This window comes from Psittacula echo, assembly GCF_963264785.1.
Source record: "Psittacula echo genome assembly, chromosome: 1".
In the NCBI taxonomy this organism is placed as follows: Eukaryota; Metazoa; Chordata; class Aves; order Psittaciformes; family Psittacidae; genus Psittacula; species Psittacula echo.
The window spans coordinates 126,725,752-126,746,144 of NC_137735.1; the positions used below are offsets into that span (position 1 = coordinate 126,725,752).

Sequence of the window (20,393 nt, forward strand, 5' to 3'; positions counted from 1 at the left end):
CTATTTCAAAGTTGTGCACAGTTGACATCATTGTTTGGGACATGGGAGCCGGCATGGCACTTCAGTGATGGCTGAGGCTAAGAGGAGGGTGAGCCTGGAGATGGGGTGAGCATGAGAGGTGGCAGGCATGAGGAGAAGTGGACATGTGAGGAGAGGCTGGCCATCAAGCAAGCAGGTGTGAGGCGAGGCAAGGCAGGCACGAGGTGAGGCAAACATGAGACCAGGCAGCTCTGAGGCGAGGCAGACACGGAGAGAGGCAAGGCATCGTCGTGAGGTGCAGCCGGCGTGAGGCAAGAGCGCTGCCGGCACCGCACTGCCTGAGGGGCCTTCATGAGCCTGGAGGAGCACGGGGAGAGAAGCCCCGGGGGACCGACACCGGGAGGAAGCGGCGAGGCAGGAAGGGAGGTGGGGTGGGAGAGGAGCCTGGAGGAAGGTGGGACCCACAAAGAGCGCGGGGCGGCACCCCGGGGCCGGGGGGGACAGGGAAGCTGCAGGTCCCGGATTGCCGCGCTTCGCCCCCTGCAGCGAGACGCGAGGAAATCGCCTCTTGATTGCGGAAGTCGGCGGGAAGGGCTCCGGCAGAGTCAGCCCGGGTCAGAATGGCAGCGTGGGAAGCGGCGGCCGCTCCCCCGCCTCCTCCGCTCCTCCTCAACCGCGAGCAGGAGGGCGGCGGGCAGCCCCCCCCACCCCACCCCGGTGGCAGGAGGCGGCGAGGCGGCCGGGGCAGCCCCGAGCGCATGCAGCAAGCGGGCGGCCCGGCAGAGGGCTCGGCGGCGGCCGCGCGGAGCCCGGCGGGGAGCGGGGGGCCCCCGGGGCCCGCCGCGGCCACTTCGCTTCTCAGTACCCCCCAACCCCACCCCTGCTGCCCCCTTCCTCTCCTCCCCTCCCCGCGAGGGTTTTCGGGGTTAAAATCTATCTGCGATGCTGAGCTATGGAGCGGGATTCGCCCTGTGGACGGCGCTGGCCCTGACCAAGGTGAGCGGCTGCGGGAGGTGGTGCGGGGTCGCCGCTCGCAGGTCCCAGCCGAGCCCGCGGGCACAGCACGCATTGGGGACGGGGTGTGAAGGATTGAGGGGCGAGCGCCCTGCGGGCACTGGTGGGTGGCGGAGCCCGGCGGGTCTCTCAGAGCTTTCCCGCTGTTCGCAGGCAGTGCCGGGGGAGGCGGCAGGATGCAGCGCCAACCTGACGGAGCGGCGCGTTGCCGGGCAGAGCGTCCGGCTGCGGTGGGACGCCGCCGGCCGAGCTTGCAACTTCAGCCTGAGCGGGGTCTCCGAGGACGGGGAGGCGGTCGACTGCCAGCCCGCCCCGACGGGCAACGGCTCCTACGGCTGCACCGTTCGGGGCCTGGAGGCCGGCACCTGGTACCTGCTCCGCATCGAGCCGCTCGCCGGCGGGGAGGCTGTCAACATCTCCGTGCAGACAGGTATGGGCGGGGGGCGCGGCAGGTGCTCGGGGAGAGACCCCGGGCTTTTCCATTGCGGCCCCTTGCTTCGGCTGGCTGCGGCAGGAGGTGAGCGGTGCGTTTACAGCTGCGGTAAACCTGCAGTCTTAGCTGGACGTAGCTGTCCTGTGCTTGAGTTCTCATTACGCTGCTGCCAGAAATAACTGCTGCCAAAGGTGAACCCAGCAGACTTGAAAGGAGAAGGTGCTGTGAAGAGACTGGGTCAGTGCTATGCGTGTGCTTCTGCCACTCTCTTGAGCTGCCATCCAGCACAATACTGTAAGAATTAGTAGCCCATAATGATTTGTGCTCATGCAAACTTATTGGCTTCATAGCTCCTCAGGTGATAGTTTATTTACTGTGTTTAAAGTACAGTCTGTTTCTTGACAGATAGATCCAGTTCAAGTATAACTTAGTATTTCAGCCCATTTCTGTACTTTTATTCTGTCTAACTGGAGTCTAAAAGTCGGAAAGTAAGGCTGAAATGTCTTGCTCGCCTGTTTTCCTGAAATACAACCAGTGAGGTGTTACGATGTACAGTTGTGTGCAGGGCACTTACAGTGTCACATCTGTGGCTGGCTGTAAAAATGTCCCAGCAGCTTGACAGAGTGCTGCCTTTCCTTGCCCCCTTTCTGCATGCCTGTTTGCGTGTGCATGTGAACACCCCAGCTGCAAAGCTGTGAATGACATAGAGCCACCATCTGCAGTGATGGAACTGAACTCTTTCTACCTGTATTAGTGTTTTTTTAAAGACGATGAAATGCAGTGTTGTCCAATCGGTCCCTCACTAAATACCTCCCTGGTTTACTCCTAAAGTGTTAGTTTCTGAGAAGTACTTTGCAGTCTTAGTATTGAAGATTACAACAGACAAATACTTAACAATTACTGGTTCAGGGACATTGTCTGCTGCCAGACCCTTTTCACTGCATTAACCACAGAAATGCACTAAATACCTTCCATTGATTTGCTTTGATAACTCAAGTTTAAAAAAGTCTAGCGACAAGTCTTCTGGTGTGGTAGCTGTACAATAAGTACAAGTAAAAATGGTAAAAATGAGTAATGGCTTCTGTGCAGACAGTGATTTAAACGTCATGCATCATGCCAACTGTTTTCAATATTGATGACTTGTAATTTGAAAATTGAATGAATAGATCATCTGTTATCAGTGTGACAGGTATAAATCATTGTTACTAGATAGTAGAGATCTATTATTGAACACTTGTGAAGAAGCAGATACCACTTTAGTCTGCATTTTGATTAATACATTATCATATGACAGTAGCTTATACATGTCATTTAAGATTTTTTATCAGTAAATAGATTTTTTCCAGGCTGCAGGATAAAAGTGCATGGAAGCAACTGCTGATTATAGTCATATTATGTAGCTGAGCTGACATCAGCGTGAAAAGACTGATTAAAGTTTAAGTTGAAACACTGCAAGTTAGTGGGCCGTAGTTGAAGTGAGATTTGTGTTTGGATTTTGGACAGCAGAGATTAGTCAAAAGCGTAAAATAAGAATAGAGGAACTGTGGAGGTTTTCTGCAAAGATTGCTCGATGGTTACTTGCTTTTCTTGATTTCATCACATCAGTTGCATTGCTTGATGGCATTCAAAATACGTCCAAAAAGTTGTCAATCTATTTATTATTTATGTATTGCTCCAACATTCGTCTTTTTTTTTTTTTCTTCTAAAGAATATATAGGGTTTGTTATGCCTGTCAACAACCCATATTGTACCGTTAATACCATGCATTTCAATGCAGAATGAGTGAGAATTATTCCTCTATATGTTTCCACTAGGGGCAGCATTTTAAACCATTTTTCTGGAAGCTCTTTTTCACCTGTTCCTTTGTAACTTGATGGCAGTAATTTTATTTTACTTTCTACTGAGCCTGACTGTCCATAGGCATGTGTTCCTGGAAACTATCCTGTGAATATGGAAGTATGTGCAATATTTTCAACCATATTGTAAACAGATTTCCTACTCATTTGAATGGTAGCGGAACTGAGCCGTCTAAAAATATGATGTCTGACCTTGGTACTCAGTGAGGTTCCTTTCCTGAGCTCTTTGTCTAAGACAGATAGGCTAAGCTGTCCCTTGCAGGTGCCCAGCTTTATCCACTGACCACAAAATGAGCCTAGGTTCAACCAGGCACCTGAAGTCTAGATGGCTGTAGTTAAGTGAGAGGAATCCCATCTCATGTGTTTACTTTTGCAAAATGAGGTTTTGAACATCTGTCTTGTCTTGATACAGTAAAGGTACACAGAGAAAGTTGCAGATTCATTTGTATACCTAATTTGGAAAATTTAACTTTTTGCTTATATTCAGTCCTGTTAAAATTTTCATGTGCTCATTCCTGTTATGAATTGAGTCTTCATCATGTTTCTTATACAGAGTGCTGGAGTAGCCCATAAAATCCAAAATATTTTGTTAAATTTTGAGTATGGTCTGTTCTGACAAAGGAATTAAGGTGAAAGTGATGAATAATGCATACCACAGTTGCAGTTGTAATGTGGAGGCTTGGAGAGGACCAGATCCCTGAGTTAATTTGGCCTTCTGAGTATTGGATTTCACATTAAAATCATAGTTATGTCAATGAGTAAAGTCTATCTTGTTTGCAAGTTTGATATTCCAATGGAGTAAATTCACAGCTCACCATGACTTCATAAACTCTCAAGTAACACCAGATCCTTTGTGAATCTTTGAGCAGGGAAGCAGCTTCTATTTCACTTGTGGATCCATAGATCTGAAATCTAAAAATGTATGGATACTGATACATTAATTTGCACTAGTCCACTAAGGTGGAGCCTCTTTACTAAAAAAATTTTGATCTATGTGTTATCAATTTAAAATGCCAAGTATTTAATTCTCTAGAGCAGAACTAAAATAGGTCCTCCAAAACAATGGAAAATACAGTCATATATATACTGTCTAAGGCAGGTATACACATGCAAACACATATACAGTGTTGGCAGTTGTGCTATTTTGGTAGAATAGGAAATGAAGAAAAAGCTGATAACACAACTTATCAGCTCTGAGCTACAGATAAATTTTCCACTGCAAACCTGAGATTACAGATGTTAGTAGGGATATTTATTTTATATTTATTTTACGCTAATATTTACCATTTTTTATATTTTTTAATATATACGTACATAAACCAGCACATAAACCCATACAACTAGTCAGCGTGCATGACATCGTAAAGCTGGGACAACACATGCACCTGTCGGTCCTTTTATGTTACTGTCTTTGTTGTTCCTAGTAAAACTGTTTCTGTGACTGAGAGTGACTCCATGACAAAATTTGGTAGGGTTGTGTCTTTCTCGATTTCAGATAAAATACGTTATAAGTTCTCAACTCTCCAAATGTCTGTGTACCAGCATAACTGTGTATTTCAGTAGTGTATTTTCAGTGAATGACTAGCTCTTTAATTAAAATTCTAGTTAATAGTATATAAACAGATCCTAATTACCATTAAATTTATCATTTTCAATTTGAAATTGAGATTTGAAATACTGGTCTTGACAGCCATGAAGAACAACTTGGCAATTGCCCTCCTTTCAAGTATGTCTTCTAAAGTATGCTTACAAGTGCCTTTTTCAACATTGTTTTCCAAAAATATATTGCAGTGATACAGTATGTTATATATACATAATCCAAGTCACCTGTACTAGGAACACTAACAGGTAAATCACTTTTTGTCAGAAAACTGCTCAATGTTTTAATGAAAAGAGGCCAAAAAATCCTACCTTCTAAGACACAGGCTGGTTGAGTATTTTTCCATTGTAATATGTAACTCTCTAAATGCCAGAAGCATGTTTTGGCCATGTGTTCAGTCCTGTAAATTTCAAATTATTTGGGACAAATCTGATTTATTAGCCATCTGTAGGAACAACTACTGTGACACGGCTCTGACTATAGGCTGTATAATCCTATCATCCATAATCATGTAATGGTTATGATCGTTGACTCAAAAGGCAGAGTACAAGCAGAAAATAAATGACCATCTTCTAAAGATTTTCTAGGTTGCATATCGTCCCCCCAGAAAGTGTATCGGTACTTAATAAAGACAGTGAAATCAACCCTCTTCACTTATTCTTCAATAGAGTCCTTGTGAAGTAGGTTACTGTTTCATGAATAGAGAAAACTAGGAAAAAATTGATGATTTGGTATGAAAATGGCTGAGACTGGCAGAAATTCCCTGTTACTGAGTCCTGGGCTTGTATCTTTGTCATGTTTATAGTTTGGTTTTTTTTCTCCTGCATAAGGCAGGAGTGTTTCTGTGCTTAGAGGCTGCATTTAGGAATCGTGTCACTGGGATGGGACATAGCCCTGTCTATCATTTCTATAAATTGTATCTGTAGCAGCTCTGCACAGAAAGTATATCCTCTTCCCAAAAAGTGAAAATGGGGGTGCAGTACAATTCAAACAACATTAAATCTTCTATAAGATTCCTTTGAAACCAGGAGACATTAATCCATGTAGTATCAAATGGTATAAAAATATCTTTGTGAAAATATTTGATTTCTGTGATATATCAGTATTGTATCATTGCCAGCAGAGACTTGTATAACAATGTAAATGGTTTTTTAAGTGTTTGTTTCCATCCAGGGCTCTTTCAGCCCAGGCACTTCCCAATCTCATTGTTCCTTTGTTCTAGCGGATGTACAAAGCACTGAGTGTTTTGTTTTCTGGACCAGATAGATTAGATAAAGTCTGAATTTCTGAACTTCACCTTCTAGGCACGCAACTCTTTTCTTTGCTAATGCACCTTAGAAGACAGATTACCCAGGACAGCATAATCGCTTCTGAAAATATAGATTCACAAGTATAATCATATAAATGTACATTCACAAGTATAATCGCTTCTAAAAATGTAGATGTCTTCTTTTTGTAGAATTTGGCAAATAATGCAGATTACAGTGTTGATTACTTTTGCAGGGCTAAAGAACATTCAAACTTACCATAACTTTGTCAGCAAATTAAACTTCTCCACACTTATCATGACTGTTCTCTTGGTCAGTCAAATTAAAACTTTTTTCAGTTGTCTGTGCATCTGACCATATATAGCACTGGAATTTATTTCTGACTCCCAGAGTTTGACCTTTCTGATTAGAACAATTGCCTTCAAGGAACAAGATCATACCCCCACTATTCACTTTTGCCAACATAATAGTCTTTAGTGGCTTAGTATATATTATAGGTGGAGCTGGTAGTCAGGCCTATTGTTAACATTTCCTGACACTTTTCATTAAAACCTCCTGTTTCAATTGCTGTAACTGAGTGAAGTTTTAACTATTTGGCCTGAAATTTGATGTACTTGGTATTGCACTTGAGGGGTTTTTTTTATTTATTTATTTTTTTCAGACTTAAGCAGACTTAGTTTGACCTTTCAGAAAGAGTTCAAGAAAAAAGACTTTTATTTATTGCTTTTGTTAATTTAATTTTTATCTCCTTTTGCGAAGAGCATTAGTATCTCTGTGGTCCGAAGCAGGAATCTGAATTTAGGCAGAGACCTGGGTTCAAAGTGACGCAGTATTTTTCACAGTCACAGTATCACAGGATGGTTGAAGTGGGAAGGGACCTCTGGAGGTCCAAGCCCCCTGCTCAAGCTGGGCCTCCTAGAGCCAGTTGTATAGGACCATATCCAAACAGCTTTTGAATGTCTCCAAGGGGGGACATACTGCATTGAAATTCCTAACATATTTCATTGACAGAGCATACCACCAAAACCTGTCACCAATATGTACTCAGCAGAATAAGAAGCAGTTAAATCCTCTGCACCATCCAGGCTTTGAAGAAGAAACAGCTTAGAGGCTGCTAGCCCCCTGATATTCCTACTGCTGTATTTGTAGGGTAGGGGTAGGTTTGACTTGACAGCCTTTACAGTCCAGTTTTTAATTATGTGATCTCACACTCTTTCGTCTGCCTTGTTCAGGGAACCAGGCAGCAACAACTGGATTGGAAAAATGGTCTTATTCTTCTGTGTTTAAGGCACGGTTCATATGGAGACCTTGGTTGACAGCCTGGAGGCACCATACACTCCCTGATGTCTTGTCTGATGCTAGGCAAGAGTATCACAGAGTGTACTCATGTGGAAGCCAAATTTAGTTGTTAATTATTGGTAAACCTTTATTCTTTAACTCCCGAAGTTGTGAATGCTTGAGTTTTCTGCTTTGGGTTGTTTTACAATACCTTTTTAATACACAATTTCTTAACCTTATTGGGAGACATAAATGTCAATACCTTAGTGCATCAACATGTAATATATTTCTTTTGATTTGCATGACGACTTGTGATGAAATACACCTGGAGTATACAAGCAACAAGAGTCTTTCGGTTTGGTCAATGTTCGCCAATACCTTTAGAGTGTATCGTTATTTTACAGGTGATTTTACTTGAGAGCTCCTTAATAAACAACATAATGGATGTTGAGAGTTTCTCAGAGGAATAGTCCCAATTAAATATAATTCTTAAAAGTTTATCCAGTGTAGCGTTTGGGGTTATTTCAATTTATATGAACAATACTACAGTAGAGCAGAAGTGTACGCTATCAGAATCTCTTTGAAGTGGTTGAAATTGATACTAAAACCAAAATGTTGTTTCCCTCAAAATTGTATAAATGCTCATGCTTTCTATTTTTAACTACAGATCCCTTACCACCATCTCGTTTTGAAATTAATAAGGAAAAAACTACATTCACAAGCTTGAAGGTTCAGTGGGAACCTTCCTCAGGAAAGGTGGACTGGTATAACCTGGTGTTATTTGATCATGATAATAAAAAGATACAAGAAGCCTCCATACCAGGAAGAATTTCAAAAACAGAAAATACTTTTTCTGGTCTCATCCCTGGGAATAAATACAACATTGTCCTCACTGCAGTTGCTGGAAATAAGAGTACCCCAGAACTTCACATAAGTGGATCTACAGGTAGGATTTTTTCTACTGTAGTTCATCTGAATAAAAACACGGTATTTTTCAGTTCTGCATTTTGAAATTAACAAATACATGTAATTATTCTTCGTGGCAAGATATATATCTTTGCATATATATGTCAGTAACTATTGATTATAAGTAGAAAAAAACAAATCTCTGACAAACATGAAGAGTTGTTTGCTAAGAATGCAGGCATTTTGTTATGGTGTGTTTAGACATAAATTTGAGATTGGGCTTTCACTAACCCTAAAGAAACTCAATATATTTCAGAAGTAAGTCTGTTTAAAATAGCTGAAATTGCGGTGATAAGCATTAGGCCTTAAGCATGTGATTTTTTTTTTTTTTATTCCAACAGTGCCATCCCCTGTGAAAAATATTCAGATCAGTGTCAAAACAGACACTATCCATGCTTCATGGTCTCCTGGCTCTGGGCACGTGGATCGTTACAGACTGCTATTACTGGATAATCGTGCTCCAGTTCATGAAGTTCACCAAGAAGATCCTCTGACCTCCTACACCTTTTCAGGACTTACAGCGGGTCACCTCTATAACCTTTCTATCATAACCCAGGCTGCAGGTTTGGAGAGCAACAGTTTTCAAGCAGTCAGGACAGGTATGATTTCAGAATTCATCACAACAGAACAAGAAGCTAAGACCATAGTCTTAATAATGCACAGGACATGTTAAAAAAAAATAAGTGATTCATATTCCAAGTGTATATTCGCAGACTTCAGTGGCTGAATTACCCTTGGCAGGTGTTTCTCTCCAAAGGCTATAGAGGAAATTAGAGACACCATAGGCTTAATTAGCTCCCTAAGTTAGCACTGCAGCAAAGTTAGCTGCTAAATTAACTTGTAGGGTGTCTGCAACTAACTGCTTAATGTAGGCAACTTCATTAAACATGTAAAGTTAGGTGTTAACAGTCTGAGCCAAAGTGCACTAATATCACCTCCTATCTGTGAAGGAGGTCTGTCTGACTCCTGTATGAACTTCAGTGAATTTAGGCAGTGTGTGGACTGGTTATTTCACAGTACTGAAAACAGTTTAGCTCCATGTTACTGACTTAGCTGAGTGGGAGATGTAAAGCTTGTGAGTTTTGCAAAAAATATTTTCTGTGACTCCTTTTCTCTGGATTTCAAAATAGCTGCATTTCTGAAAAGGAAGTGAAAAAAACTAGAGTAGGTTAAGAACTTTAAAATTGGACGTTGGGTTGTTTTGTTATTTGGGTTTGGTTATTTTTTCACAGAGAAGTATTGATTCACAGAAGCAGAGTTTTAGAAATTAAGTTTTTTTCCAGGTTTTTCAAGATAGAGTTCTGTGGTCATAAAGAGAAAGATAAAATAACACCCTGCTAGAGTCCAATGGTTAAAACACTGTTGTAAGCAATAATGGAGTCATGCCTTTGCTTTCCTTAATTTCTAGTAAACGTAACGTGCAGTTTCTCCTACAGAAATCTCATCATGTAAATATAATTTGACATTAAGTGAACAATATTGTGATATCTAGGACATACAGATGAGTGCTGTTGTCATCTATCATTGCCTGTCCTGGGGATCATACTCTTGTTTCATTGTATTTCTTCAGATTTTTTTCTTTCTTCTTGTGGGGCGCATAAACTTTAAATCTCACGGGTTTTCTCAAAACATAAAAGCGCTGCATCTAGCTTGCAGCACAGTCCTCCATTTCATACCTAGCATACCAAAACCCTTAGAAATGAAGATATTGGAGGTGGCTATGCTTTTCTTTTGGTGGATCGCTTGAATGAAAGAGTTTGATTCCAATCCTACCAATCCAATTGGATTCCAATTCAGTTCTACACTGGTGTAAATCAGGTATAGCTCCAATAATGCTGTAGTGTTTACTCTACAAAAATGTATGCAGGCATCTCTGTTCTTAGAAGCATCTGTTTGGTCTGTTTCGTAGTTAAAATGACTAGTGTGCAGACATGGCTAACAAATTTTCTATTGCATGAAACAAGAGTGACATTTTAAGAGGTGTCACTCTTAGCAGTACAGTGTCTGAAACAGGGTTGGGTTCAGTTTCACTTTGACCAGATTTTGCCCTTTCACTGTTCAGGCAAAGTCATTCATACTCCATCTCATAGAACTATTCAAAAGGAAAACTTTACTATTGCAGTTTGGAGGCAGCATGTCTTGTATGTTCTGTGGTGGAATTATTTTATTCTCATTTTTTTTTTAGCCCCAGCTGAAGTCTTAGATTTGACAGTGACTAACGATGACAGCTCAGATGCTTTAAAAGTCAAGTGGCGAAGACCTTCAGGAAACCTCGATTTCTATAATATCACTCTATCTCATCTTGGATCAGTTAAAGAAGTCAAAACTCTACAGCCACCAGTCACAGAGACTCACTTTGACAAGCTAACTCCAGGACGTCTTTATCAGGTTACTGCCCGCACAATCAGTGGTGAACTGTTCACTGATCAGATGGCAACTGGCAGGACATGTAAGTCTTCTTCTGCTTCAGTAGGTCCATTGTAACCAACGTTATTTTTGCCTACATTGGCCTTGTAGAAAATCGTTTTAGGAGACAAAATGATTTGGATTCCAGGCAAAATAAGATAAAAAGCACAAATTTATCCCTTCCTGACTCTCTGGCAACAGTTAATCTGGCAGCCAAAAGCAGCTCCAGCATAGCTTGGGAGCAGGCAACAATAATGAATTTTGGACCTTATAGTTGGGTGAGTCTGTTAAAAAACTGTTCCACACTACTACACTTCTGACCAACTTTGTTGTATTGAATTCAACTCAGCATAGTGTATAAAACAAGTTAAATTATGGGGAAGTCTGCGTGTAGTCAAGTTGTTAACAGATTTTTAAGTAATTTTGAAGGGTCTAAATATCCCTTTCTCCAGACATAAATCTACAAACAGGAAAAGATTAGGTCTTGGCTTTCTTCACTCCTAACAGCATGGATTAGGGAAGGCATGTGGCAGCCTGGGTAGAGCTGGGGTATTTTGGTTTTTGATCTTTTTCAGAAGTATAGTTTTCTTTGAGATATCTCTTGTGTGAGTTCTGAACCTGAAAAATCCTGGCATAGTTCTCTCACAGCGTTACTGACCACAAAGTCATCTTTTCCACACCAGCCTAGCCCAGGCAGAATTTAGATGGAAAAAAAAAATATGTGAGTGAAGAATACACGCATAAATTGTTGATAGCCTCAGAACCAAAAAATACATATGTGTATGTGAGAGAGAGAAGGAGAGAGTATTTTAGAGACTATCTATCATCTACAACTAAACCTCTCATGTGAAAGACTCATGCTTGGCGTATCTAGGTGCTACCCCATTATCAGTGCAGGCTGGAAGAGGGGTGGAAAACCTTTCATGTCCAGTAAGTACAAAGCTGGACTGGTCATATGCAGTCTTTGTATTTTTTTTTGTTTAGCCTACCATTGAAGGTCTTTAAGATTACAGTTTGCATCTGAAGAGAGAGCTTCAGGCCCTCACTCAAACCACTGATCCTCAAATTTGTGACCTAAATCCAGTACTTTCAAAGTCAGGGATCTAAAAAGTCCTTTTTTCAAGGATGGTGATCATGTGCAACTCCTTCCCATGACTTTTCCATAGCTACCAAGAGCTTTGAAAACAGAGTCAGAAGCGTTGTGGCTGAAAGATAAGTTTGTAAATCCGGGCTGTCGTGTCTAAAGATGCTGAAGGGGTTAGACTGTTAGGATCCTAACTGCGAGAGCCAGGTGCCCAAGAACGTAGTCCACATCACTGTGTATTGAAAGGGTGCCTACAGCAGCAGAACCTGCTGAGGATGTAAATTCAGCACCCTGGAAGTGGAGGACAGGACAAAGTGAATGTTTTAATAGACCTCAGTTTGAGCCTCAGTGCCTTACAAATGGGAGGGCCTAGGACATACAAGGCCTTTGTGGGAAGAAGCCATCAGACTTAGAATTTCTGCTGCTGAGACCAGAATTTGGCCTGTAGTGACTGAAGTTTTGGTGTTAGCTTTGAAAAATTGGTTCACGGTCTGTAAATGAACTTCAGTTCAGGAAACAATAGGGCAGCTAACTGGAAACTGCAGATGTATCCTAGAAGTGCAAGGGAAGATTTTGCCACCCTGATAAGAAGAGTTCCCCATTTCTAGTATCAGAAACCAACAGTAAAAAGTGAGTGGTTTGTGTGGGAAAGAGTAAAAATTATCTTTAAAATGAATGCCAACCTTCATAACAAGATACCTCACATTGCTCAGCTGAGCCAAGTGCTTCTGCAATAGCTGTGCTGCGAGACAGGTTTTGCCAGTGAGCAGTTACATCTTAGCAGGAATTCCCCGCTTCAGAATTATTCTCTCAATGTCTGTATTTCAGTTCCACAGAAGGTTTCTGAGCTGGAAGCCGGTGCCGGTGGTTGGCTGAGGTCTCTGCGAGTGAAGTGGCTGCCCCCTGCGGGAGACTGGGAGAGGTACCACCTGCTCCTGTGGAACCGCTCGGCCCTGGTGCTCAACACCACACTCGAGAAGGACACCAGCGAGTACCTCATCCACGACGTGGGCCTTATCCCGGGGAGACAGTACAGTGTGGACCTCTTTGTGGAGAGCGGTGATCTGCAGAGCAAGACTAGCTGCACAGGGAGAACAGGTCAGTGTGCTTGCCTGGGAAGCGTGAGAGTGCAAAGTGTTCAGCTGGGATTTGTGGGCAATGAGAAAGAAAAGAATGGCGGAATCCAGAGATGAATTTCACTATTAATACAGGGAAAAAGAGCTCCCTTGTAAACAAGAGAAATAATTCTTCTTAGCAGTTCTGAGAAAACTTTCTGGGTTATTTTTGTGGCAAATATTTTGTTAATGAAAGCTTTGGGAATTATATTCTATATATGATATAGGATATTATATATATACTGTCATGACTGAAACATTACACTACATATACAACATTTCACTGTTGTATATTGTAGCTGATAGAGCAAGGCGCATTGTCATCTTGCCTATCTTGATGTACATTACAAATAATTTAAGTTTATAGGGTCAGGGTTACTTTTAATTGACACAGCTAAGTGATTAGAACATGGTCCAATAAATAATATCCAGCTCTAGGTGTCTCACAGCTCCTTGACCCACAGTTAGGTACATAATGTATCCATTATGAAGCATAGGTATTAGGCCCTATTCTGTCTTAATTTTCTGTTATATAGATCAACAGTCTTGGAAAGTGAATTGTATTTCAGTGTAACACAGACAAAATAAACAGATGCCCTCTGTGTTTATGTGTGCACACACAGAGAAATTTACTGATTTCTTTCCTTTATACCACTGTAAGTTTGGAGTGTCTACCAACTTGACTGAGATATGGACCAGTGCAAAATCAGCGTCACTCTGATCAGATAATTTGCATGCTTGTTTGTTACTGCTAAATTGGTGTAGGTCTGGTTTATGGTACAAATGGTTTATATTGCTGTTTAGCACCCACGCTTCAAGAGGAAGCTCACTGACTTCACTGCATTTCCATTCATGCTAAAATATGTATCCTGACTGAAGCTTAAACCCAAGCATTACAGCCATAATGCTGAAGGCTGCTGCTACAGCCCTTTACTGGAACAGTAGCACAAATACTAGGTTTGTAACATTGGCTTCTTAGAAAAAGGTAAAGAATCTCCTCTTGATTACAAATACTCTGTTGCTGTTACAATTCTGTCTTACGGACCAGATTCTTTAACAGCAGCTCGAGATACGGCATGTGTGTTCACTACAAACTCCTGTTCTCACTGAGATATTTGTGTACTTTTACAGCTCCAGAGCCTGTTCTCCAGCTCCGTGTGAAACATGCTAATGAATCTTCACTTACTGTCATGTGGATGACCCCTGTTGCAGAATGGGACAGCTATGTGGTTTCGCTAGGAGACAGGGATCTTACTGTCATCAAAAAAGGGCTTGCAAAAGAAGCTAAGGAATTCAGTTTCACTGACTTGGTACCTGGAAGAAAATACACAGCCACGATCACTACTATTAGTGGGAGTTTAAGCAACTGGACGTCAGTGGAAGGAAGAACAGGTACCGTCCTGTCAAACTATTTTAATCTTTACTTCTGTTGACCATTAACAACTTTCTTTGTTTTGTAGTGAACTGTATGAACTGTGTCTTAATTTCAAAAGTATTGAATTTACGTTTGTTTCCTCAATAGAAAAGCTATGTTTCCAAGTCTCTCATTTCTGACTGTCAGTTATCTTGCAGTATTTACTCAAGGTTTTGGGGAAATGGATATGTAATTCCTGGCAAAACAGATTTCTGAAATACTGTGTCATGTCTGATCAATCTATGTTACCACAAGATTCCATATAAGAAAAACAATTTTCACTGAGTATCTTCAGGAAGATCACTTCCTTGATTCAAAGCATTCATCATCTGAAAAAAAACCAAACACCACCACAAAGGAAAATGTTGCTTTAGGGGGAACATTGCAAGATTGACAGACACAAAACATATGTGACCTTGAAAATGTATTTTGAATCTGTCTGCTCTTCTGATTGCAGAATCTGTGTCTCTTACTTAGAATGATGGCTATGATACAAGGAAGGTCCTATTCCTACCCCCTGCAGGGTGCTAATTTTGTGCACGTGTGCAAGTTATAAACCATATGTGTTGCTTTACTCTGTTTGACTTTTGCATTCTCCAGTGCAAGCAAAGTCTTAAAATGTAGCTCTGATCTGACACAGCACAGGGAAAAACAAGCTGCTGGTGTGAATCTAATCATGCCTGTGGCTTGATAGTGGTCCTTACTTAAGATGTTGTAAGTCCTTCCAAGGCCTGAAAAGTTTAACTTACACTTTCATTTCTCTGCTGTGTGATTAGATAGCTGGGATTTCACTTCCTTCTGCCTTAAGCCCCTTTAGAAGGCCTATTTAGGCATAAAGGTTACAGTCTCCCACTTAACTACTATGAATCAGGCAGGGATATCGTGTCACTATTACATTCAAAGTGATAAAGAATTAAAATCAATGAATTTGAACATAGGTATTAATAAGTATTCCAAACCTCTCAATCTTCATTGCAGTAGGACGGCTTACTAGGCTTGCAAAATATTGCTGTAAATATGACAGAAAAAGGTCTTACATGCATCCTAGATTGGTCAGCTTCTGATGAAGCCTGAGGTATTACTAAAAGTGCCTTTAGCACAGTAAGTGTGGCACTTCAGTGTCTTGTTAGAGCTTTCTATATTATGACAGCATTATAAACCAGGTGGATATTTTACATTTTTTTTCAGCTGTGTGCTTTACTTTCTAGCTTTTGTTAATGATTGCTAATCAAATACTTTGTGCAAAAAAGCTGATATAAAACAAGAAATGAAGCTTGCAATCACACTCTGTAAAATAAGAGTGTGCTTTATTTCAGTTGTGCTTGGTCATGTAAGCAGAACTACTTAGAAAGAAGTAACTGTAGTTCCTTGCTATGACCAAATACTGTCAAATAAAAAAAAAAATATTTGGGGTAAAATTTATGCAAGGTGCTACATTCCTTTTGTTCTTTCCTTTTCCTTCTTGTCCTGGCTAAGTTTACCAGCTGTATTTAGGTAAATGTTATTTTGGTTTTTTCATCTTTTGATGCTAAAAAAGTTAGTATCCTGCAAATCTTCTGATGTAAAAAGTAAAACCAAAACCGTCCCAGTTGCCTCCGAAAGTAAAGAGTCTGGCACTTCTGAGGTATAGATGACTGTGCCTGAGGTATTCAGGAAAATAGTTTGCCATTTAACAGGAATGAGAGATGGGGTGTAGGAGAAGAAATGGAGTCTAATAGGAATGAAAGATAGGAAATAGGAAAGGAAAGGGAGAATGAAAGTCACAGTATTTTAAAGTCATCAAAACCCCAAGTGACTTCCTAAATTGTTGGCTTTTGTTTAATGGTATTTAAAAAATTCCATCTCTTCCAGTTCCCTGATCTTGAATCATTGTGGTCTGACTGGGAAAAGCTGTGCTGAAGCCTGAAAGACCTTTCTGTGCCTTAGATAGTTTCCCATGGACCGCATCCCATCAGACCGGAAGAAGTCCACAGTTAGATTATTTTTAGTCCTGTTGAGTCTGGCTACAAATTGGAATGTTCTTTTGATGCACTTCCTCAATGTGACTAAACTTGGGTTATTTGAGGGGGTTTGTTTTGTTTTATTTTGTTTCTCCTCAGTAACATTATGACAATTTTCTTTGCAGTGCCAGCCCAAGTGACTGGTCTGACCGTGGCAAGTCAGGGATCAACCAACAGCTTGTTCACCAACTGGACCGGAGCACTGGGAGATGTAGACTCATATCAAGTGCTACTGATTCATGAGAATGTTGTCATTAAAAATGAGACTGTTCCCAGTGAAACCAACAGATATCACTTCTATCCCCTGAAACCTGGAGGACTCTATTCAGTCGTTGTCACCACTGTCAGTGGGGGAATATCTTCAAGGCAAACGATAGCAGAGGGGAGGACAGGTAAAAAGGAAAATACCCCAGCATGTCTTTTGTCAGTTCCTAAAAGCTGAATTTATTAAAGAGAATGGTTTTGTGATTAAGCCATTGTACTGAACATTCAGAAATATGGGAGTTTCAGCCATATAATTCCTGTATGTGACCTCAAGTCCAGATTCACGTTAACATAGCTCCCTAAAGAGTTAACTGCCCTGCCTACACCATGAACTCAGTACAGCAGGATCACTCTGTAGTGAAGACAAAAATAGGCCCTGAGAGCGATGTACAGCTGTGGTAGCTGAATTACCCCTAAGAAGGGACTTTCTTGTTCCATTGACTAAATGACAGCATAGGATGATTGCTCCTTAGGTGTGCAAATTAGCTGACTAAAGGTGGCGGGATAAATATGTGTCTCAGTCTCTTATGACCCATTCTTTTGATCCAATCCAACATTAAAGAATGTCCACCAAGGGTTAATGACTCGTTATGAAGCCCTTCTATACTGCATAAGACAGGCTTTACTTTTGCATCAAATTCTGTAAGTGTAATGACTCTGAAATGTAATACCAGTCCTTTGGATATTTAAATAGAGGGAAATACTGACAGAACAGTGCAATTTCACCCTTTATGTGAATTTGGCAAAGGCTGGACATTCTGCAGCTTGCTCCAGTGTTCTTCCTGAACTATTTTCAGGTGAAAAAAACAACCCAAAAAAACCCCAAACAAACAACAACAAAAAAACCACAACCCCACAATTGCAGAAGAATAACACTAAAAGGCCTAAAGTACACAAGCGTATTTTGTAAAATCTATTGTTTTTTACTCTGAGAGCTGATGGCTTGTCCCTCTAACTGAGGTAAGTCAGTTCAGTCAATCAGAGTCCAGTGAAAATGTGAAAGTTCATTGTGATTAAGGTCTGCTTCATTCTGACAGTTCTGTACCTGAGTGATGGTATTTATGGCAATGTGGAGCCTTTGATCTCACCTTGCTGCTTTGAGAAACAAATTTCATTCATGTTTTGGCCACTAGGCGTCAGAGAACTCATTATAAATGGCACATTCTGCTGTGGGCCTCAACTTCATTCGAGCCTTAACAGTTATTGCTGCTGCTGATGAATGGCAATTTGAAAGGATAACTCATCTCCTGGGACTTTAGAAGTGCTGAGATTGTGCCACCAAAGGCAATTTCCTTCACTGTTTTCAGAAAAGCAGACAGGTGTTGCCGAGTGGGAGTCAGTGCAGAGCTTCTCAGGAGTCCCAGACTGCTTATTTTGCAGGGCGACATTCCAGGCATTCTCACAACAATGGGAATTAGGTAGTTAAAGCTCTCTTGGTTTTTCCTCTTTGTTGCACAGTTCCTTCCAGCGTGACTGGAGTAACAGTAAATAACTCAGGTCGCAGTGACTACCTCAGTGTTTCTTGGCTGCCAGCTTCTGGAGATGTAGACAGTTATTTGGTAACACTCTCTCGCGATGACCAGGTTGTTCAGACTCTCACCGTTTCCAAATCCTTCAGTGAATGCTCCTTCAGCAGCCTTACTCCTGGGACGCTTTACAATGTGATGATAACCACGAAGAGCGGGAAGTATGAAAATTACTCCTTCAGCCAGGAGCGAACAGGTAAAGAGAGCCTTGGAGCAAATCCAGTCACCATAACGACTTTGTATATCCATTATCAATGATCTATCAGTATCTAACCAAACTGGGATGAGTGAGTAGGGATTGGAGGGTCAAATTATAAAATTAAAGCTTTACAGACTTAGTATTATTCTTAACCCCCTAGTGCTGTTTTGTCATATAAAATTACTTTAGCATGAATAAAAGTCACGTGTCAGTCCTTGTGAGTGAAAATAAATCATGCATCAGTTTTAGCTCAAATCATTTTCCTGCTCTTAATGCCTCTAGTTGGCTCTTCCAAGTATACCCTGAAGAGCATCCCAGCCACCCCCCGATTACTCAAGTACTGAAAGAATGGGATAGATTAGGCTAACTACTAAAATATTTGAAAGGTGTCACATAAATGAATAACACCCATGTCTATGGTTTTGGTCATGCAGTGTTCAAGAAGGTTATATCAGGAATAGAAAAGTTTCAGAAAAGGGTGTCAATAATGATGGAAACCTCTTAAAATTTCCTCAAAGGTTGAAAAGACTCAGACTTTACACTTGGTAAACCAGTAAAATGGAAGAAAGATGGTAAGGGGTGTTAAAATGACAAAGGTGTAAAGTTAATGCAATTTTAGTCTTCTCATAATGAAAGTGAAAATCCAGCAGACAGCCATTTAAATAGGAAGCAAACTCAAGATTAGTGTGAACCTGTGGAACTCACTGCTATAAGCAAAACTGACCAAGTTCCAAAAGACCAAAAACTGGAAAGGCAAGCCATTGTTACATGGCATAAAGCAGCCTGGAAACGGCAGTTACTATTTTAGAGGCTAGGGCATTGCTTAAATCCACATTGTGGTCTTTATGCAGCTTCCTCAGAAAAGTCTGGTAATTACCACAAATATAGCCCACTACAGCAGCTCCTGTTACTTCAGGAAGTTATTGCTTTCTTAATCTTCTATTGTGTTTTTTCTTTCAGTCCCTTCAAGTGTTCAGGGACTTACTGTCAGCAATTCAGCCAGAAGTGACTACTTGAAGGTGTCCTGGTTACATGCCTCTGGATATTTTGATAATTATGAAGTGATCATCAAGAACAACAATGATTTCATCCAAACAAAAAGTGTCCCAAAGGATGAAAATGAATGTGTGTTCACTAATCTGGTCCCAGGGAGGCAGTACAGTGTCACGGTCAGCACAAGGAGTGGAAAATACGAAACTAGTGAAAGGGTCTATGGCAGAACAAGTAAGTAAACAGCCTGGAAGCATCTTGAGACACTCCAGGATTTTTTCTGTTTACCATAGCTGGCCTAAAAATCTCATATGATTTTAACACAGAATGTTGAGTGTGACTATTTGAATGTGTGTCATTCCAAATACTTGTTTATGACCAGTGTTTAAGTTACAGACATAACGGAACATGAAAGAAGAGATCTGTGCTGTGAACTTTAAAGTTCTTAAAAGGAAAGTGAATCTTGAAATATGGAAAACTGAAATAAGAGTTGTACAGATTTTCACATAAACTTAGTATTTATGCTTAAACTATGCCAGAATGTACACAACAGGTTTTTTCTGGTCATGGAAATGTATAAGGAAAAAGAAAGGCTCGACCTCACACTCCTCAGATTACCCCAAGAACTGGAGTTGGAGAGTATGGGGCAGGAGTGGTAAAGTGACTAGCTGTGAGCCAGGAAGGGCCTGAATGCAATCTGCCTGTCTTCAGCTAGCACTACATGTAAGCTAATGAGCCATGCTAAGAAACTGAGTTTATTAACACAGATGTAGCACTGGGCAAAAGTAGCTGACCTGCGTCTGGCAGGAGTTTGGAACTGTGCAGAGGAGTGCTGCAGCATATAGATGGATTGCCTCAGGTCTCTGCTAGCTCAGGCCTCTTTGTACAACATTGGTTGTACATGCAGATCCTACTCAACTTTTGTTGGCTATGCAGATTCTCTACAGGCTCTATTATTACCCATTTATTATTTTTATGATGACTGTGGACTCACTGTTCTG

At 41.1% G+C, this 20,393-nt stretch overlaps 1 protein-coding gene across 1 annotated transcript in view; it reads left to right on the plus strand.

Annotated features, from left to right (window-relative positions):
- PTPRB (protein tyrosine phosphatase receptor type B) overlaps nucleotides 1-20,393 on the plus strand; it is a gene marked incomplete at its 3' end in the record, with an annotated part of 59,072 nt that overhangs the window by 14,309 nt on the left and 24,370 nt on the right. Inside the window, exons 4-12 of the mRNA XM_080620765.1 lie at nucleotides 1,147-1,423; nucleotides 8,096-8,374; nucleotides 8,736-8,993; nucleotides 10,580-10,843; nucleotides 12,713-12,982; nucleotides 14,131-14,391; nucleotides 16,539-16,805; nucleotides 18,136-18,399; nucleotides 19,363-19,626. Coding sequence (XP_080476891.1) covers nucleotides 1,147-1,423; nucleotides 8,096-8,374; nucleotides 8,736-8,993; nucleotides 10,580-10,843; nucleotides 12,713-12,982; nucleotides 14,131-14,391; nucleotides 16,539-16,805; nucleotides 18,136-18,399; nucleotides 19,363-19,626 — 2,404 coding nt within the window. The remainder of the gene's footprint in view (nucleotides 1-1,146; nucleotides 1,424-8,095; nucleotides 8,375-8,735; nucleotides 8,994-10,579; nucleotides 10,844-12,712; nucleotides 12,983-14,130; nucleotides 14,392-16,538; nucleotides 16,806-18,135; nucleotides 18,400-19,362; nucleotides 19,627-20,393) is intronic.